The sequence below is a fragment of the Maniola hyperantus genome, chromosome 6, assembly GCF_902806685.2.
Source record: "Maniola hyperantus chromosome 6, iAphHyp1.2, whole genome shotgun sequence".
NCBI classification, from domain to species: domain Eukaryota; kingdom Metazoa; phylum Arthropoda; class Insecta; order Lepidoptera; family Nymphalidae; genus Maniola; species Maniola hyperantus.
In genome coordinates, this window is record NC_048541.1 from 12,760,722 (window position 1) to 12,783,115 (window position 22,394).

General features: G+C 37.0%; 4 protein-coding genes across 4 annotated transcripts in view; 2 read left to right on the forward strand and 2 right to left on the reverse strand.

The window, feature by feature from the left end:
* Nucleotides 1–1,040: 1,040 nt before the first annotated feature.
* LOC117982861 (uncharacterized) lies at nucleotides 1,041–13,708 on the reverse strand. The gene is given in 3 exon segments (XM_034969298.2): nucleotides 1,041–7,012; nucleotides 7,015–7,491; nucleotides 13,320–13,708. Coding segments are annotated over 3 exon segments (951 nt in total). The 5' UTR covers nucleotides 13,390–13,708; the 3' UTR covers nucleotides 1,041–6,608.
* A 2,970-nt stretch (nucleotides 13,709–16,678) lies between these two features.
* Nucleotides 16,679–17,342, forward strand: LOC138402471 (uncharacterized; the record flags this gene model as incomplete). The annotated part of the gene is given in 4 exon segments (XM_069499163.1): nucleotides 16,679–16,864; nucleotides 16,866–17,031; nucleotides 17,034–17,157; nucleotides 17,159–17,342. Coding segments are annotated over 4 exon segments (660 nt in total), but the record flags the coding sequence as incomplete, so codon positions are not given.
* Nucleotides 17,343–17,396: 54 nt separating this feature from the next.
* Nucleotides 17,397–20,485, forward strand: LOC117983237 (histone PARylation factor 1-like). Its single transcript, XM_034969725.2, is given in 5 exon segments — nucleotides 17,397–17,473; nucleotides 17,475–17,552; nucleotides 18,555–18,781; nucleotides 19,070–19,323; nucleotides 20,337–20,485. Coding segments are annotated over 5 exon segments (693 nt in total). The 3' UTR covers nucleotides 20,394–20,485.
* Nucleotides 20,486–20,960: 475 nt separating this feature from the next.
* Nucleotides 20,961–22,394, reverse strand: part of LOC117982865 (DNA-(apurinic or apyrimidinic site) endonuclease-like) — a 7,889-nt gene continuing 6,455 nt past the window's right edge. The window contains 2 exon segments of the mRNA XM_069499147.1: nucleotides 20,961–21,297; nucleotides 21,300–21,400. Of these exon segments, the coding sequence (XP_069355248.1) occupies nucleotides 21,260–21,297; nucleotides 21,300–21,400 (139 nt within the window). The 3' untranslated portion in view covers nucleotides 20,961–21,259.

A 22,394-nucleotide genomic window follows, 5' to 3' on the forward strand; every position in this document is an offset into this window, starting at 1 on the left:
AAATTCTTTGATGGGTAAAAATATCTCTATAGGATGAAAAATATACCACCACCTCGAAACTTCAGTCTAGTGCTGACGTTACTAAAATGGCGGCCACGCGCATAAGCAATTTGCGCGGCTTATAACTAGACCTTCCTACTCTGCCAAATTTCATGACTTTGGGTTATCGGGAAGTAGGTACCCTATACTATAGGTTTCTTGACACACGACAGACCGACAACGAAGTTATCCTGTTAGGGTTTCTTTTTTTCTTTTGAGGTACGAAACACTAAAAAATGCCGGGAAGACGCAAGTTCGATGCCGGTTCCGTAGTTTTTGATATTATATTTTATTCACGTAGGTACCTACTTTCCGTTGACCAATATTCAATGTACTATGTGCCGTTGACCTAGAATCATGGTAGGTAGGTAGGTCTTATGGCAGACATAAGGGGAAAAATCTGAACACTGAGAGTTTGTGGTTACATCACAAAAAAAATTAAAATGTGTTCATAACAAATAATTCGTATTTTCAACTTTTAAAGTAAGATTACTATATCAAGTGGGGTATCATATGAAAGGGCTTTATTTGTACATTCTAAAACAGATTTTTATGCATACTTAATAATAGTTTTTGATATATCGTGCAAAATGTCAAAAAAATAAGACTGTAGTACGGAACCCTCGGTGCGCGAGTCTGACTCGGGTTTTTAATGTTAGCATTAAAATTATTGTTTTAAAATGCCTTGCTAGAAATCGTAAATCAATGTTCTTTTTATCTTAAAATTTTTAAAACGTTTTGCAGAAAGGTTCAATCAAGATATTTTGAATATTAATTAAGCGTGTTGAGACTTGAGAGTCGAGACTCGAGAACCGTAGCCCCTATCCTCTCAGTCTCGATCTTCACAAAAGTTCAATCAATATCAGCTTAGCATAGTTCATTCAACCCTACAAACGCCGTTGTACTTCCACCTTTTGGTATTCGCTAAAATCGGGAGTTTACACATAGGTATGGCAGTTGTTTAATCATAAATGTGATTATCAAAATGAAACAACAACTGATTTGTGTTTTATATATTATATTTACAATATTTTTACATACATTTCAACATATTACATGCTACTGGGAGCTCTTTTTAATTCGAGCAACGAACAGTTACATAAACTAACACGTAAATCTAATTCGTAATAAAAACGATCTGTGTTAGTTATCTACTGGGCCCGCTGTATACGGGTTGGCACACTAGAATCAATAAAATCCCGGTGTGCGTTTCGCTAGACGAGAATTATTACAGTGGCAGTTTCCTTCAAGTGATATTAAATCCGTTATAATGCAGTAGTTTATTAGGCCGCCTCTCCCGTTCAAAGTTATTGTTCGAAGGACGAATTGGTCTCGTGTGCCCTATTGATGGGTGAGGGGGTTTCACTAAAGCACAAATATACAATTCAAAATTGACTCGACGACTACCCTACCGAGTTAGCACTATCTACATTTTACAAACACGGCGTTAAGTTTGTACACTTTCAATAAATCGTTAATGTAACTATAATGCCCATCAAATCTTTTCAAATAAACGGCGTGACGTTTTAACTACATATTTTTAAACAATTTCTACTGATGGCAATGATTGGCACCTTCTGCTGGGTAGGTACATACAGTTCTTGCAATTCACGAAGGCTACTGAACTTTACTTGTGGTAACGTCGTTTATATGGTTATTGCGTAAGTGTGCGTGCATGTCGGACCAATCAGTCGCGAGCAAGCGCTGTCAAACGCACACATGTAGTGTATACCTTACGTAGGTATACCGATAAGACTTAAACACAAGCATGAGTCAGTGGATTTCGTGAAATGCAAGAACTATACCTTTTGTACCTACTTACCATGGACAAAATATGAATAAGCTAAGCTGCTTCCTAGTTCCATGGTACTTACGGAGGATTTTATTTGTAATATATACCTGCCTACTATTATTTCAGTAGGAAGCTTAAATTATCTATCAAACAACAAATAATATATATAACAAGAAAGCATTCAACAATATTTTGTTTCAATTGTTCGTAAATGTATACTTATGTATGAGAAGAAGGAACAAATCATTTTTAGGTATTTGCATAGATTGCTTAAAAATTATTGTTTGTATGTTGCAAGGTTTAAGATAAAGTTCTTCATATCGTCATGGAGTGGCACGTATAAATTATTCAAATATTTAAAACTTAATTAACTCAAGCGTTAGCCATTTAAAAACTACAAATTCCTCGAAAGCTATTTTCTACTGTGACCTATAGTCAGAATCACAATTGAATTTTGGCTAATAGTCCGACCTTGAAGCCTACTAATAAAATATTCGATAACTCTTCCTAACTTTCTAAAAAATCGAAGCAATTCAATGAACAGCATTACTTTTAACGCTTGATAATATTTTATACAAACATTTATGTTTTAAACAACTCATTCGTCAAACGCCAATAAAATATACTAGTTAGGTACTCGTAAATCGTAATAGACAAATAAACAGGGAACACAGTTTTAATTACTTACGCCCCCCCAAAACATTTTTTATTAAAAAATCAATATAAGGCGCAACACTATTATTACAATAACATAATATTATATTTAAGTACATATAAGTACCTACCTAAGTGGAAAATATAAAAAATATTTTTTTCCTAATTTAAAGACGTAAGTATTGAATCTTTCAAATGTTATTTTGGCCTGTAATGTCCGTAGCTATACACATATCGAATACGTGAGCTAGCAGATAGCTATTGTGAACGTGCTTTAAAATAACTGTCGTAAGTTCTCCAGCGGCTATATTCAGCCGAATATTTCAAATAAGCACAAGCGAATACCCGCTATTGTAAAGAGCTTCTGTGGACGGTCAAGCCCCTTGACATCCTGCACGTGGTTTTGCTCGATCAAGCTGCTTGAAGCGAGCTCGATCAAGCAAACGGCACTTTTCTCATATCTCGAACACTTTACGAACGTCGCGTCAAGCAAAAATATAAAATCGCGTCAATCAAGCGTCAAGCACGCAAATGTTTGACACAACCATCAGGCAAACTTTGTGAACAGTCGAAATGCTTGACCCAAGCAAAAATCTATAATCCGCGACATGTCGAGATGCCAACTGGGATATGAGGCAGGGGGACGCCCCGCACACCCGCAAGTCGCCTACACTGGGATAGCGCGTGGGTGTGCGGGGCGTTCCCTCCCCGATTGTCATTTCGACCTGTCACGTACTATAGGTACGTGCTTGACGTCAAGCCGCTTGACCATCTCGGTAGCTCTTAAATTTTTTAAATTGAAACAGTTCACACGTGCATTTGTTACAGCAAGGGCTACGAGTTTCGTCTTATTCCGATTATTCACCCTAAAACAGCCACCTTAGGAACCGGAAACGCGTCTCCGTCTATCCACCACGGAAGGGGTGGATTATCAGAGTACAGTCGAAAAGACACGGCTAATCCAAGATACTTACTATTATTACACTTTGAATTCAGGCATCCCTGGATGTTAGACTTTAAATTCACTAGTTGTTCAATAGTTGTTTTATGCTGAAATTCCAACGAATTACAAATTTCAACCATGTAGTTTGTAAATTGTTTTTAATTTGTTGGAATATTGGCCTGTCGTTCTGGTTAATGAATTCCAAGTACCTACCTACATATTTTTGCAAGTAATAGTAAATAGTATCTTGGACCAGTCATCTCTTTATATAACCTGTACATAGTCGAGGGAGAAAATCGGAAGAAAAATAATAAGTAATAATAAATTCTTTTAATTCACCCTGTACGGGGTAGATAGACGGACAACCTTTGCAAGTACATACCTACCCAAGGGTGGATAAACGGAATTAGCCAGAAAAGGAAAATTAACTCAATCCCATTGTTCAAAATCTATGATCAACTCAAATTATTTTTATAGGTACCATCATTCCGCAGGAAAATCCTTAATACAATATAACAAATGGATAGCCTTCGCCCATTTGCATCCCTAATTCAAAATGACTAGATATCAAAGTATGTGTAAAATTGTGTATTAGTAGACTAGATAGATTTTCTTATAGATTTCCGGAAAGATCTGGTTCGACCATTACAACGGAACTAGTTACATAATATTGTAAACGCAGTTTGAAAAATAGTGTGTTGCGTTACCTTTACGCGGGAGGAAGTAAAACTTCTCTGACGTAAATGTATGATATTGATTTTTACATCTGATCCCTATTTATTAGTCTTAGTTTTCATATATTTTTTTTAATTAATTTGTCTTTCTAAATATCTATAAAAGTGTAGTTTTCATCGAATCTAAATAACAGCATATTTAACGTTACTTCCGCCAGGAAAATCTGAATTACTTCAAGACGCGCCTAAAGAAGTTTTACTTCAAAAAGTTTCGACCCTAACATAGTGTTTAATAAGTCCTTCAAAGTGACTTTTATTTTAACTAATCCAGCAGATCATTAAGTTTACATAATAGTTATGTACATTGTACATATTTCGAAAATAAATAAATTCTTAGTTTTCACGGCACCGAATATAAGAGCGGCCAGACATGGGCTTGAAGCAAGACCATGATTGGCCGCTACAGGTGGCGACTGCATAGCAAACTACAATCATCCTTGCATTGTCGTAGGCGTATTTTCTGAAAAACGTTTCAACCCAGAATCAAGTCAAAATGACATGTTATGAACAAACTGTGGCCCTACCACGGTTGTTTGACAGCTACATTGTCTCGATCGCAATCATCTCTGATTGGTTTATGCTCGCTCACTTTGGCCACAATGCATTGTTGCAACAAGAATCGCACAAATTCAGCCAATCAGAACAATTGAGATTGTAATAATGATTGATGCCGGTTTTAGACAATCGCCCTACTGGTTACAGCTGGGCGATTACTGGCGATTACGGTAAAATGGCATATCGCATCGCAAAATAAATATTCTGGATATTTTTTTTGGGAGGCGAGATGTTATTTATCTCCTGTATAACACAGGTTTTACTTCCGCACGAGCCCTCAAACTTTAGTTTGTTAATACGTTTTGGTAAAGTTAATAACGGTTATTTGTTTCTCAGTTACACGAAACAGCTTGAGAAATAGGCGACTGCTCAAGCAGTCCGTGTACGATCAGCGATCAACTATTCAAGCGGCTCGTGTATGCCCAGTCTAATAATAAAAATATTATTTAATTACATAAAATCTATTATGAGTATTGCTTTGAATGTAAAAAGGATTATGGCGAATTTATCGCTGCGAAGGTCGGGTCTGCTGCAATCAAAGTTGATGTTTTGTTTTTAGCTACTACTAAACTCGTATAAAATTTCGATTTCATACCTAGGTACAAGAAAAAGAACCGGACAAGTGCGAGTCAGACTCGCCCACCGATGGTTCCGTATAGATTGGAAAGAAACATTTAAACAGTTATTTGGGTATAAGCTAAGCAGGTGTGGCAGACGGACATAATCCCATCATAAGGGTTAGCATTTTTACCATTTTGATAGGAACTTAAAAATATTTTTGTGCGCTAATATTTAGGGTCAACACCCACACACTGCATTAAGCTTCACCTTTGATGCGCGATTTCACTGATTTGATCGTTTTCAGAAGTTCTGATTGATTTAAAAACTCCGCATATTTGATCGTTTGTATTGAAAGCTACACACGACAAATTGCAGTTCGCAAATGCTTGAACTATGTGTGTGCGTTGGTCCTTATGTTAATTTGACGGAACCGGAGTTCCGACACCGAAAATACTGTTTTTCTTAAAAATAGGTCACATATAAAGCGATAGATCGGTTTGACTAGAGAGCCCTACGAGGCTACGTTCGACATTCAGTTCCAGACACTTTGTCAACTAGTGGTTCTGATCACAATTTAAAATTCTATCATGGCCTCAGAACATCAACATTGCGATACATTAATTAATTAACAAAACAAACTATATACACAATACAATCAATATTAAAATATCGACAATACGTATAAAGTTCTACTTTTTTGTTTAAATTTGGCGACTGTAAAATCCCAGGACTGGCTGGCACCTAAGTTGCCATTTGTAACTGCTATACTTTTTAGCCAATAGCGAGTGGTTGTCAGCCAATTAGCGATCAACGCATTGCAGTTATCTTTTCGTGCTAGGCCTATAGGGTTTAATAAGGTACGTTCATTTAAGCTCATTTATATTTAAAAGGGTAAATAAACGGAATGAGTTATCAGTTACTAAGGCTCAAAGCAAAATGGCGTAGAGAGATGCGACGTGAAGCGTCGTTTCTTAAATGTTGAAAAGTATATTGAACCATATTACAGCTATTTGATATAAAATTTATGCAGATATCGGCGATCAGGGCGCGAATACATGCGTCGTTTCGCGGATACTATATGCGAAGACAAACAAACATTAAACCAGACAAAGTAGAGATAAACTTCTGTGTATTTTGTAATATCTCAAAAAGATGTGTGCTTCCCTACGACTGCACCAATATGCTTGAGCACAATTCCATGTGGGGTTTTACAAAATGATATGTAGAATCCCTGAAGCTTAGATAATTTTAATGAACAGACAGCAACTACGAACTCGTCGATATTTTAACATTTCTATAACATGTAACATCCAGCGACGATCGCTGGCGACTAGAATAACGTTTCACGAGAATGAGAAGCGCGATCGATACGCAGCGACAGCACCGGCCGGCTCGCCAGCTCCGTGCCGACCTCGGGGCCGCCGCTGTCCGTGGAGAACTGCTCCACCTCGTCGTCCGTGGAGTCCACCTCGTCCTCCGCGAACACGGAGTCCGCGCCCACTGACGCCAGGTCACATTCCATCGCGAACGACGGGCCCACGCTGCCGACAGACGCGAGCGGCGCCAGGCGCTCGCTCGGGCACGGCGACAGGCGCCGCTCGGGCAGCGCGCACACCACGGACGACCCGCGCCGCTCCAAGTACGAGCTCCCCGAACTCGAGCACGTCGCCGAACTCAACCGCCTGTCGCGAGCCGACCCGGACGCGCGCCGCTCACTGAACCGCAGCGCGGAACGGGCAGCGAGTCCCCGCGCAGAGTCGACAGTCTACGTGGAGGCGCTAGCAAGCTACCGTACCCGCCGCCGTACGACGCGAACCGCGCAGTCCGCGGCCAGCGCGGCACTTCCCCTATCGATGGGCGGGAACGAGCTCGCTCCGAGAGGGCTTCCTCTAGAGCCGCAGTCAACTGTCGCTCCTCTTCTACGGCTTGCTCTTCGGCGACGACCGCTTCCGCGAGTTCTACTAGTTTAGGATCGTTCAGCGCTTTTACAGATTTACTCCGGCTCTTGTAAACGATTAAAAAGACCATTAGGGCGAAGAAACCGCCGAGGGTGGCGGCTATGCGCACGCCGGTCATGACGTCGTAGGTGGCGTAGAACTCGATGCGCACGCGGTCGCGGTCGGCCTGCGTGCGCTCGGTGCTATTGTCAGCTGCAGTCGTTCCTCTGCCGCTCCATCCATTTATGTTCCATGGCGCGGTCAAGTGTTCATTGCCTGTGGACAACACGTTCGTTGTTAGGGAGCTGTTATCGAATACCTGTAATAATATATCGCTTTAAAAAGCTTTTAGCTAAAATCCCGGCTGATAGGAGAAACAGATAAGCAGCCATTTGCAAAGTAAGTATTTGCAAAAAAACAACTTTCGTTTTTACATCACTGAATACTGAATTATGACTGAATTGATTATCATAAATTTCATTTTTCAGAATGGTACATTAAAGTCTTATTATTTGAATGAAAAACTCTGAAAAACACGTCGTTGTCATTGTTTTACTGTTGAATATCGCAATGCTATCTAAATATAAAAGGAAAAAGTGACTGACTGACTGATCTATTAACGCACAGCTCAAACACTGGATCGGGCTGAAATTTGGCATGCAGATAGCTATTTTGACGTAGGCATCCGCTAAGAAAGGATTTTTGAAAATTCAACCCCTAAGGGGGTGAAATTGGGGTTTGAAATTTGTGTAGTGCACGCGGACGAAGTCGCGGGCATAAGCTAGTTTAATTAAAATAAGTAACTTTGAAAGATCAATAAAATTTAGATAGAGTACCTACATTTGTATCGTTAATGTTTATTTTCTAGGTGCAGAACAGAAAGTAGCTGTGAGACCGAACAACAATGTTGTCGCTAAGCGATTTCCGTTCACCAGTTGCCGCCCAAGCCGCGACCGACATATCTGGGACATGGCATATCGCATTATGTACAAGTAGCTTTGCTTTCTCGCCTAGATCCTTACATTTCCAATAATAGGCAAGGTTTATTCACGTAGGTATTGAATAAAAATTACAATGTAGCGTTGAAAATGAAAATGGCTATATTACATTCTGCGTGACAGGGTGCCGACTATAAATTCGTCGACACAAAACGTCTCCTTCATTGCTAACCGAATTCTACAGCAGTGAGTGTACGAGAACACTATTTACATTTCAAGGGCATAACTTTACGTTGCTTTATTGTGTACGGATAATGGATTTGTTTTGGCTCAGCTCATGAAATTATCAGTTTTACTATTACGATCATAATCGAATATTAATGCATATAGGTACTATTTCTGGCCTTTGCTCCTTGAATACAAAACGCAATATCGAGAACATAGCCTGTCCTTAAAACCTGATCGTTCTATTTATAATTACGGACATCGCAGTAAACATTCTGGTGATGCAAACATCACAATGGGACTTTTGTTGTTTTCAGATTGGTGATGACCAAAAGAATATCTGACCAAGTTTGTTGAGGGCTTCTTCTCAGATCAAGGCACGTTTTGGAGCTCTAGTTTTAAGTCGAAAACCATCACCTCACAACAACGAAAAAATGCTATAATTAAACTCGTAAGTATATAATTAAACGATTCAAAAGGATTTGTGAAGGTCTTTCTGAATAAAGATAAACTTCGTTGTCTTTTATGACCGTTTTCAGAATTTCATGAGTACAAAATTTCTAATCCATAATTTTTTTTAAACATGAAAGTATCTCTCGAATTACTTTCAAGAAACTTACCTAAATTCGAGGGTAACTGATACATGACAAGGCTAACACGAAGGACGACGAGACGATCTCAACCACCAAAAAGATCATAACATCACAACCTGATGGACGGAGATTGGAGATCTACAGGAAGGGTGGAAGCTGCGCAGGTTAGGCGGAATTGGTCAAGGTGCAATTGCAACAGCCATCGGATTGAAAAACTGGAGGACAGTTACTCACTGGGCAGAGTTAAAATAGTGTCTGGAGACAGGCTTCGGCCGTGGCACCCTACTGGCAAAACCGTACCGCCAAGCGATTGAGCGTTCCGGTACGAATTACGATGCAATGTACTTAGAAACCGATAAGGGTATTGGTTTAATGAAACTGCCATACCCCTTCCAAGTTATCCCGCTTTCATCTTAATCATCATTCATTACTTACCATCAGGTGAGATCGCAGTCAAGGGCTAACTGTACAAAATAAAATTAAAAATTACTGAATCGATTGGAGCAGAGCCCGGCCTATACGGGTTATGTCGCCAAATGCCAGTGAGCAGTGGTATGATGATGATGAGAACGAAAGTACTTGTACTAGGATGTAAATACATACATACCGATATTTAAGGCCGAAGCCATAAAAACTACAAAAGAATCATTTATAGTGGGCAGTGATTTAAAACAATGAGTAAGAAGAATAGTTTTGTACAGGTTATAGTGAATGGCGCTCGTTCCTGGATGTCTTCGCGGATCGATTCGTGCTAATCTAATCTAAATAGATAAAAGGAAAAGGTGACTGGACTGACTGGACTGACTGATCTATCAACGCGCAGCTCAACTACTGGACGGATCGAGCTGAATTTGGCATGCAATAGCATTATGACTTAGGCAACTGTTAAGAAAGGATTTTAAAATTCAACCCCAAGGGGGTGAAATAGGAATTTGAAATTTGTGTAGTCCACGCGGACGAAGTCGCGAGCATAAAGCTAGTAGTATATAAAAGGGAAAAAAGGTGACTGACTGACTATGACTGATCTATCAACACACAGCTCCAACTAATGGACGGATCGGGCTGAAATTTGGCATGCAGATAGCTATTATGACGTAGGCATCCGCTAAGAGAAGGATTTTTGAAAATTTAACTCCTAAGAGGTGAAATAGGGGTTTAAAATTTGTGTAATCCACGCGGACGAAGTCGCGAGCATTAGCTAGTTAAATTATAGAGCCATACTTACTAAGCAATATTATAAATGCGTAAGTGTGTCTGTTCAATCCTATCTGCTACCTTTAGACCGCCCACCTATTTTGACGGGGTAACGAGATACGCTTGCGTCCTAGGGATGGATATTTTAGGCTACTTTTTGTTCCACGGGATTTTTAAAAACCTAAATCCACATGGATGAAGGTCACGGGCATCATCAGCTATTTGGTACAGAGATAGCTTGCAGTCCTGGAGACAGATATGCTACTTTTTATCCTGGAGAATCAGTTTTTTTTTAAAACCTGAATCGGTCTCCACTCCACTCCAGAACACGTAGGTAATTATTTTAGCGCACGTATAATCTTGCAAAAATAAATCCAAGTGCTTCACGACATCCCGCGCGCAGCGGTGCGAATACCCGCCTCGGAAAATAAGAATTTCCGATTGAGTTAATTTAGGATGTGACCTTTTATAATTTGGCTCCACAGGCTCGCGTCGCGTGGAAAACATCTGCAACGGCTAGTTAGCGTTTAACTCGATAAGCTGGGTCTCCAAACATGTTGAGAAAAATCAGAGAGCGGCTCAGGCGATAGTACCTAGTCAAATGTGTGACTAGGCAATTAGTATATAGCCTTCTAAAGAATACTATATAATATACTAGCTAATGCCCGCGACTTCATCCGTGGGAATTAGGTTTTAAAAATCCCGTGGAAATCTTTGATTTTCCGAGATAAAAAGTAACCTATGTCACTCTTCCGGTCTTTATTACCCATACAAAAAATCACGTCAATCCGTTGCTAACCGTTGCGACGTGATTGAAGGACAAACCAACAAACAAAGACACTTTCGCAATTATAAGCCTGTGATAGCCTAGTGGTTAGGACGTCCGCCTTCTAATCCGAGGTCGGGGGGTTCGATCCCAGGCCGCACCTCTAACTTTCAGAGTTATGTGCGTTTCAATTAATTAAATATCACTTGCTTTAACGGTGAAGAAAAACATGCATGCCTGAGAGTTCCTGCCTCCATAATGTTCTCAAAGGTGTGTGAAGTACTACCAATCCGCACATGGCACAGCATGGTAGACTATGGCCAAAACCCTTCTCACTCTGAGAGGAGACCCATGCTCTGTAGTGAGCCGATGATGGGTTGATCATGATGATGATGATGGGTTTGAAAGAGAGGCTTGAGTCTACAGGCTCAGACGATAGTAGTCAATTTGTAGCAAGCCATTAGTAGAGTTAAGTAAGTCCTTCTAAAAATTTTTTTGCTTAGATAACAAAATACAATATTACTTAAAAGTAAGATGTTGGTATCAGACTTGATAGATTAAAAGGTATGTTCACACCTATTATATTGTGTGATATTTGCATCTTTGAAGTCTGTGTGACAAAAGAATTACTTGAGTATTGGAGTATGTAGACTCGAGTATTAATTCTTTTGTTACCCAGTAGGTAGGTACAGAGTTTAAGCTTGTAGGAATCAATGGATTGCGGCACACAATGAAAACTAAATATAGAACACACAGGTAAACTAATAGACTGTAGTGAATACACAACGTTCAAAAATTACAGTGTTTGTTTTCAAACATACATCATTAAGAGTCTACTGCACTGGGAGACAAGGAACACAATATTATTTTATTCACACAAAATCTATACTCAGTAAGCCATACTTCCATACCAAATTTATAAATGCGAAAGTGTGTCGGTCTGTCCATCTGTCTGTGTGTCTTGCTAGCTTTTCACGGCCCGTCCGTTCAACTGTGGTTAGAGTAATTTTCGCATATTGACATTTTTATTTACGACTACTTAGCTCGCGACTTCGTCAGCGTGGACTACACAATTTCAAACCCCTATTTCACCCCCTTTGGGGTTGAATTTTCAAAAATCCTTCTAAGCGGATGCCTACGTCATAATAGCTATCTGCATGCCAAATTTCAGCCAGATCCGTCCAGTAGTTGAGCTGTGCGTTGATAGATCAGTCAGTCAGTCAGTCAGTCACCATTTCCTTTATATATTTAGATTGACATTGACATTCTATTTTATAATAATTTATTTAAGCAATTTTATTGAATTAATTTGTGATTATGATCTCACTTACAGTTTACATTTATTAATATATTTCTATGTTGATAAGAATTTTCAAGTTCTGTTTATCTTGATTGTCATTGTCATTTATGTAATTAACATAATTATTGTAATGCTAGGTAACTATTGTACACCATTAGGGTGCCTGTCCACTGAAGCGGTGCGGAGCGGAGATGTGTATAGTTTGACCAATCAGAAAATTGACAGATGACGGAATAAAATTATCACGTTATTTACCGACAATCTGATTGGTCTGTTCATCACATCTCCGCTCCACTCCGCTTCAGGTGGACAGGCACCCTAATAATGGTAAATACACTGTGACCCAGACAGCTGTACCACCTATAAAATGTTTATTTGCAATAATAATTATGTTTATGATTACCGATTTTAGAGCCGCGGTAGCAGTAGCAATTTAATACATTGGTAGCCTGCATCCCAGGGAAGGACATAGGCTACTTTTATCCAGAAAATTCCCACAGCATTTTTAAAAACCTAAATCCACGTGGAGAAAGTCGCGGGCATCATCTAGTCTAGTATTCTACACTGGACAGCAAATAACCGGGCCACTTGCTACCTTGGAACTCTGACTCTGGAACTCGATTTTCTCAAAAGTATATAACTTACAACTATCAAAGTTGTACCTACAGAAAGTACATTTCATGAATGAATGAATGAATGAATGGAAAGTTTATTGAGATTATCATGTTTACTTAGAATTTTACAAAGAAGAGTTGTTTTCCAGCCATGTTAATTGTTAGTAATCATGAAATGAAAAAACAATATAATATATAAAAACTTCAATCCACACAGACAAGTTTTTGGCATCAGTTCTTAATAATGTGTACATTTTAAGTGTTAGTGTAATTTTATAACGAATTAGGTAGGTACTCTTCTGCTTACTCTATATCTGCAGCTACAGTAACCACTTCAAGAAAACAATCTTTGAAGTAAACACTGTACATAAAAGAAACTGAGTAGGTAATTAAGTTAACAAAACATCTTTATTACTCTGAATATGGGTCAGTGTGAACTATAAAGAATTTGGATGTAGTAAAATGTATATTTACCACTTATGCATGATCCATAGCCCGCACAAATTGTCAAACATATAGAGTGACTAGAATTTATTATGAACATGTCCTTGTATGTTATTAATATTTAGCCCATATACATTGAAAATAAAAAAACACAATGTGATGAATATTAAAGTTTTAAACCAACAGTTCAACTCGCGCCGTCGTTTTGTAGATATATTATTTCGCATCAATAATTCAGTGTGATAGTCCATTGTGAAAAAAGTACCACAATAATGTCACCATAAGAATGCAAGACACTCTTTTAAAATACAATATCTTATGAAATAGATCTGATATTTTAAGTAATCTCATCTCATGGTTATTAAATTAATTTAAAAAACATTTTATAATTTAGGAACCACCACCTAACCGGATGACACTTAAAAACACAGACTAATAACCTAGATTATATGTTATAACCTCATGGCTCATATTCTCAGAATAAGATGGTTCGAAAATGTCGATTTATCGATAGGTAGTTTTGCCTATTTTAAACTCCTACATAGTACATATATCCTATACTTCGCAACAACGGGTAACATTGGTAACCGTGTCAAACGTTCAACGACACAGGTGGTTAGAATATTCAAACAAGAACAAAAGGGGTTCGTTCGTTAGTTCCGATTTTCGCCACGCAACAAGATAGCCTTGTCTCACTGTACAGTTCTTGCAATAATTCACGGAGGCGAGTGGACTTTACTTGTGGTTACGTCGGATATGCGGGAATTGCGTAAGTGTGCATGTTGGACCAATGAGTCGCGAGCAAGCGCTCTCAAACGCACACATTCAGTGTAGTTACCTCACTTAAACCGAGACGACGTAAAGGCAAGCATGAGTCACTCACCTTCGTGAATTGCAAGAACTGTTCGGTCTTATGATATTATAGATGGCAACCGATTCTGTTGTCTTTCTCTAAATTAAAAGAGTATCTGCATCTTTTTCTTTTAATATTGCTAAAACGGGAGGAAACATGAATTTCAAATTTAAAGATTCCAAAGAATATCGGCAAAGTTCATACAAAGTTTATCTTGAATGCGAATGTAGGAAAAAAAATTAATACCACAGGGGGTCCATTACTTAAACATAATCACCAAGATTTTTCATTTCAGGATTCATCCAAAAAAAGATATTAATATTTTTATATTTTGAGATTTATGAAAGTAACGTAGTGGTTACATACTCTTTGGTTGGTAGTATATGCAAAATTGATGCATTAAGATTATCAAGTAAAAACACTTAAGAGTTGTTGTGCCCAATTCGTAGTCAGAGACTTTGACAAGTGACATTTGCAACTGCAAATGCACGAATCACGCGCATGCGCACAAAGAGTAGCAAACAAACACAGCTAAGATACTTACCTACTAAACAATGGTCCTTTATATGCCATTGGCATTGCATTGTCATAAAAGATCTCTTTCAGTATTTAACATGATGTACTAGTCTGTGATTATAGTTTAGTTGTTATCACGTAACAGTTCCGATTTAACAATGGAACCAAGATCCCTATGAATCACGGATAGTTGGTAACTACCTCTTCTAGAAAGGCAATATTCAACCAATCCCGGAGCAAGGCTCTCATATTTTGATAGAGCCAAAACACACGAGTAGATATAGCCCAGAGAGGAAGCTTGTGATTAAAGATAAACTAGAAACTGGAAAAAAACTGCGAATACAACTGAAATACAAGTCTTGAAGTGTGTATTTAATTTGTAAGTATAAGTATCCTTTAAGGTTTTATCTCATTCAGATGCATATGCTATCTCTATGTTCAGATGACATTCCAATAATCTATTAAAAATCAAAAGTTTTATTCTTCTATTAAAAATCAGACATAAAACCTTTTTCATTTATTCTGTTTTATATAAACCCCATTTAAAACACAGCGATTATACTTGTCAAGACTTTGTCAAGATGGCATGGCAATAAGTGTTGCCATTAATTTTATTTGAATTACGACTTACAATATATAAGTGTTGTTTAATAGCTCTTGGATAATGCTCTATAAGTATAAAGAAAGAAAATATTCAACTTTTTAGACGTCCAGTAAACTCAACCTAATATACAGTACCTACGCGGCAGAAAATAATGTACATCGACCTTTAGACAGAGGTAGCGTTTTGTAGAGCATCGCCTCTGTCGTAAGACTGACAAAACGTCACATAGGTATTAGTGACAGAAACAACGCTCTACAAAACCGAAATCTCATTCTAAAGGTTGATGTACATTATTTTCTGCAGCGTACCTAAAGTAAATAAGCGCGGATGTAAGTGCGATGGTTTGGTAACAGAACAAGTCTAGGTGCACTATAGTTTTGTATCGGACATTGTGTAGATGTTCTGGTAAAATTACGATGATGCATTTACGGAATATACCTAACCATAAAATTATACTTAAATGCGAAACGAACTACGATTGATGTAATTTTTGCATGAGTATAGTTTACACTAGAGCTAGAGCCGTAAAGCCAGTCTAAGCGCAGATAAATAAACTGTTCCCATTAACCAATCATTACAAACCAACTATTACATCAAAAATTGTTGTAACAAACTCTCAATAATTATTCTTTCCTGAGCCACGTGGGGGCGAAGCTGCGGGTAATAGTTAGCACAATAATAAAATATATACTTGTAAGCATTGATTTATAAACAGTTTATTTATTACTTAATATAACGAAATACCTATTTTAAGGTAACTTTTCTAGAGTGGCAACTCTGGTAATGTGTTGTCATTATAACCAACACCGGATATGAATTTAATCAAATATTTAATTTATTAATTTAATAATTTAATCTACGATAAAGTCTTACAAACTAATTTTGTATAAAAAACTAACTAATTAAATTACTAAGTTTGCATAGGTCACATTTCTAGACACTTCCTAAACATTCAGGTAATCCCATGCCGATGTTCTTTTATACACGAAACATAGGTTCGCGACCGGCAGCTAAAGTCACGAGGTTTGACAGCTCTAAATGAAAATTTGAAACTGTCAAAAACTGTGTCTGTCCTTTTCACATAACGTTAGTAAGAAGAGGATGCAAATACTATAAAATTTAGTTGTGCTCAGAATCAGATCGTACTCTCCCTCTTTACCATAGTCTACAAGTTGCCTAATCGTGTTCGTTGCTTCTCTTTGCTGCATGAGAGAGATTCGTGCATGTGCAGTTGCTTAAAACTTGAAGCAAATGTCACGTGTGTCACTGTTTGCTTCAAATTTAAGCAACTTATTGGTCTGTGCTCCACATGCACGAATGACTCAAAGAGCAGCAAACGAACACGACTCTAATTTTTATTGTGAAAGGTGACAACCGCGGTAGGGCCACTGGGTTTCAGAATTTGATTGATTAATTTTACTACATTTATTTATATGTAATTTTGCTTTGAATTTTGTTAAATGTCCTGAAGAATGGAAAGCTTACGTTAGTGACTCTAGAACAGTGTGTAAATATGGTACAAAATGCTATCAGAAAAATCCAGAACATCACAAAACGTATAAACACCCACCAGACCTTAAAGCTAAAGCTAATAAGCGACAAAAATAACCGTTTCAAGCCTTATAACAAAGAAAAGAAGCCTACTGTTGCAGCTAAGGCAAGTGATGATAATATTCAGAATAGTAAGGTTGACTTAGACGCTGATATAGTCGAAAAGGCGACAACGACGAAAGCTCAGAATGACGATAATCCTGCATCCAACTCTCCACAAGTAAAGAAGTTGAGGATGTCCCCAAACATCTCATCAAATCAGCATCTTTTACGACAAAGATATAATCCTCTTATTCTAAAAGAATGTTTTTGGTAGAAATGCCAGAAGACTTTTCCAGTTTTATAATGCCTTCAGGATGATACAGATAATGTTGAGAAATTATTATCTAGTGTTCACTTGCAGTTTATTGGGACCATATGAGGTGATTTTTTAGGTAACCTACCCAAATTGGAAGATAAAGATTGTATTTATTCACTGGAGGTTGTCTTTGACCCCCCTGAGTGTCAGGTAAGTTCCTATAGAATTTGATGCAGTTTCTTGAAATTGTATTGACAAACTCAATTTTTATTTAATTAACTATTAATGTTTTTCAGCTGTTTTAAAAAAGAAGGCAAAAGGGAATTTCACATAGGCTACTATAGAGACGACCCGCAAGAAAACAGTGTTTCTTGCTAAAAATGACAGTTCTGCGAATTACACCATAACACCAGTAGCTGAAAACATTTTTGGAGCAGTTTAGTAAGTATTATTTCATCCTTTCTTTACTACAAAACTAAATACCTAATATTGAGATATAGCAAATATCTAACATTAATCTAAAGTGTATTGCATTTCTAAATTGAAGAGCTGGCCAACAAATTGTTGTAGTTACAATGCTTATCAAATTTTTTTTTTCTTTAATCCAGATGTCTCTATAGTCAACTGAATACAAATCTGGACTAACTTCCAACCAAAAAGACCAGAAATTGCACTGAAATTTAGTCTCCAAACTTAATTAATTTCCAAGCAAAACAGCCTAAAACTGCTAAAATTGTGTCTAAAATTTGTGATTTCGATCATCATTATAATCATCAAAACAGTGTAAACAACCATACAGTTTTTAGGATCACTTTGTTATCTGTCTGTGGTGTCTGTCAAGAAAACCTATAGGGTACTTCCCGTTGACCTAGAATCATGAAATTTGGCAGGTAGGTAGGTATTATAGCACAAGTAAAGGAATAAATCCCAAAAACCGTAATTTTTTTTTGTGATATAACTACAAAGGTTATATCACAAAAAAAAATTAAATGTGTTCATGACCAAATAATTAGTATTTTCAACTTTCAAAGTATAATTACTATATTATTAAGATTCTCAAATAGATTTTTATTTATTTTAATAGTTTTTAATTTATCATGCAAAATGACGAAAAAATGCGACTGTAGTGTGGAATCATCAGTGCGCGAGTCTGTCTCGCATTTGGCTGGGTTTTTTTGCTTTTCCTGTTAAATTTTATTTTACATTGCCTTGTTTGCCAGCTCCTCCTTTGAAATAGGTAAAATTTCTCAGACTTTTTTATGTTTTTAAGTGTTATGGTTGAGGATATTGTATAATATGTAGCTTATGTTTGATTTTTTTAAAGCTTTCGTCAAGCTGAGGCGAATTCATCCATAGTGTTATATTTTACTTTCCCCTCAACCAAAGTTTTTTCAGGTTAATGTTAGTGAAAAAACAGATTATTAAAAAAAATATATATTTCAGTGCATTCTTACAAAATGAAAAGAAAACATCACCATTTATTTCCATATCATGTCAGAAGCTAATGGATAAGATTAAGAAGTGGGCAGAGCAGCATAATTATTCTATAGAATATAACATAAAAAAAAGGAACCAGCAAATAATCTGTCGGACCTTTAACAATGCAGGCATTGTTGTACCTTATAATAAGAAAACTCAGCTTGGATATAGAAAATTGGCTGAAAGTGACAGTATGTACACTCAATTTAGTAGTACTTAACCTTATCAATGTAATGAATAATGTTTGTATTAACAAGGCTGCGTGATGCTCCTTTTCGACGACTCCCATAAATCTATCCTCATAAGGGAGATCTCTCAGAATTCGTCCGCATAGTGATGGAAATCGATCCCGGGACCTCACACTAAAAAAACCACAGCATTCATCACTGCACCAGAGAAATAGTCGAAGTTTGGACAGACAGTGTGGATGCACATTCTTTTTCTTACTAAAATGTCTGCAATTCTTTTTTTATTCACAGCTGATATAAAGAAAATGTTCAAACAACTAAAAGAAGCTAAAACCCAGGCTGAGAAAGATAAAGTCCTATCAGAATTACAGCCAGTGATCACATATGCAAGTATAGCGATGGACGAGTGCGATTTTGGGACAGGACTCGAGGCTGGCATTGCCTTCTTCTGCTCCGGGCTGCCTGAGCTGCAAACTAGTGCCTTAAAAAATTTAGAAGTAGCCTATTCTCTACTGAACAGAGGAGCTTTTAGCAAAATTATACAGGTATAAAGTAATTTTTTTAAGCTTCTATTTTAGACTGCATCAACACTTACCACAGTCAAGGATTAACTTGTCAGTTGTACTTGCCACTGAATAAAAAGAAAGATCAAAGCCGTGCCACCAAGCGATTTAGCGTTCCGGTACGATGCCGTGTAGAAACCAAAGGTGTATGGGTTTAATAACAACTGCCATACTCCTTCCAGGTTAGCCCGCTCCCACCTTAGACTACGTCGTCACTTACCATCAGGTGAGATTGCAGTCAAAGGCTAACTTGTATCTGAATAAAAAAAAAGATCAAGGCCTCAAGGGACTAACAAAAGGTAAGGTAAAAAATTTCACACACTTTCATTTTTAATAATAAGGACGTTTGATCTCTGTATTTATTTATGTTACTTTTTAACATTTTAACATTTGGGTTTGTGTTCCGAAATATGTCTGTTAAGCTTTACTTCAGAAAGTTTCTCGTACCCATTTCGACTATACTTGTTTTTTATTTTATTACTAGCTTATGCTCGTGACTTCGTCCGCGTGGACTATACATATTTCAAACTCTTATTTCACCCCCTTATGGGTTGAATTTTCGAAAATCGTTTCTTAGCGGATGCCTACGTCATAGTAGCTATATGCATGCCAAATTTCAGCCCGATCCATTTAGTAGTTTGAGCTGTGCGTTGGTAGATTAGTCAGTCAGTCAATCAGTCACCTTTTCCTTTTATATTTAGATGACGTATTGATTTGGAGTCTAGTTTTTTGATACCTAACAAAAAAACTCAGCTTTATGTATTGTGACATATGGTTGAGATTCGCATACCTACTGGAAACAAAACACTGAGACTCGAAGATGCTATGCCAAAGTAAATAAAGTTTATTTTGAGTTGTTATCAAGAAAGACTACGCCCTTTACTGGTGTGCCTTGCGCCTTATTTATGAATAGACGATGTGCCTCAGCTCACTCCACCCTGCGGGTATGGGTTGGACCTTATTCACTCAATTAGTACATAATTATATATTTTCAGATGCATATGAAATATCGGCGCAAGGGCCCTGACATGTCGGTATTGGGAGACGACTGACGTGAAAATGATGTTTGACAATTTTTAAATTCTAATATTTTTTTGTAAGATTTATTGTTGATATAAGTATTAAAAAAAATAACTTTGGCAGAGTTATGTCTTTATTTCTTCAATCACTAATAATTTGACATTTTGAAAATTAGAAAAAAAAAACAGAAAAGTCACAACCTTAATACAAAAAAAAAGCTAAAAATTATTTTTGTTTTCTAAAGCAATACAATGTTAAATATCTAACTAAAACAAATCGATACATTTTGCATTTATCTTTTTACCTAATTATTTTAAACTTACAATACAAAAACCTTTATTTCTGTCTATTTTTAGTTTTGACTATTAAAAATATAGGTATTAATTAGTTTGGCAGAATCTAGGCAGAATAATGTCTTTATTTCATCAATCACCAAGAAATTTGACATTTAAAAAATTAAGTTTGAAAAAATTACATACCTACAGCCGTACTCAGAGTCGCTTAATCGTTACTTAAGTTTAGTTAAAACGAGACAGCTATATCTCTCACATAAATCTGTCTCGTTTTAACTCAATCTTAAGTAACGATTAGCGACTATGAGTACGGCGGTTAGTATTCGTCAGTTAAAATAAAAAACAAAATACCTATCTAAATAATACAAAAACAGTTACAAATTATTTTTGTTTTCAAAAGCAATGTAAAAACGTCAGAAACAAAATGATATACTTATCTAAAACAAATACGTTTTGGATTTAAGTTTACTTGTCTTATTACAGAATAATTTAAACTCAAATACAAAATAAACCTTTATTTCTGTCTAGTTTTAGATTAGTGTGCAAATGCACAAATATTATATATCAATTCTATTCTGTAGTCATGTTTTGTGATGCATAGTTATTTATTCTTTAGGCTTATCTGCGCTGCTTAGGCGTAGAATAGTGTTAAGGGGCAATGGTCACTTCCGTATACTTTGTCTCTTATAACGCTGTCACATAGCGCCGGCACCAACCTTTCTGATATAATGAAGTAGTCGAGACGCCTGAAACAATGTTAGCATTTTTAAAAAGTTACTTTACCCTATTTTATACACAGACCTGTTGCAGTCAGTGAGGCTGAAACTATTAGATATATAGGCTGATGAGTTTAACCAGTTAAACTCTATAGATCTCAGGCTGAGATCTATTGAGCGTATTTTGACTTTGCTCAGATTTAAGTTTCACTTAAAACGAGATGTTTATGAGATATACATATATAATACCTAAAAGTCTCGTTTTAACAGTGTCAAGACTCAAGTCTGAGCTAAGTCAAAGTACGCTCTATACAAGGTTATAGTATAAGCAAAACCCGAAACACTAGTCGAATATTTTTACATAAAGAATTTTATATACAAAATTTCAAAAACATTTAGATTTACGAAGTTATATGCTTGTCGTGTTGAGTAGTTCTCGAAAAAATGATCACCCCAAGCGAGCGGCTGTGAGCGAACGGGAGGACGGCTGGCGTCGATCGTGCGCGCTCCCGCTTCCGCGCCTCGAATCAGCTGGTGCATTGCGGACATTCAACTAGATGTCCAAACTTGCAGGATTTTAAAGTACCTTTTGGTCAATATATAAAAGTGCAAAAATGATTGCAATCGATGATTACTGATTCTGAACAAACTACTTTTAGGTTTTGCTTATACTAAAGCTAATGTTGTAGATCTCAAATTTATAAAACATACTTTGACTTTGCTTACACTTAATATTTAAAACATATCTTTGCATCTGTTTCGTTTTAATTTTGTCTTAAGTCAGAGCAAAGTCAAATTAGTGTGCTCTAGGTATATCTTCTCAGTCTATAAAGTGTGACCTTGACTTTGCTCAAGAATCTGAATCTCAAAAACGCATCTGTTAGCATTTAAATTAGAGCAAAATTATTTTTTAACCGACTTTAAAAAGGAGGTTTCTTTGTCATTAGAAAAGAAAAACATTCTCTTTCCAATTTGTATAAAAGAGTACAAGTGGCGATACGTGTCCACGAAGCCGTGCCAATCA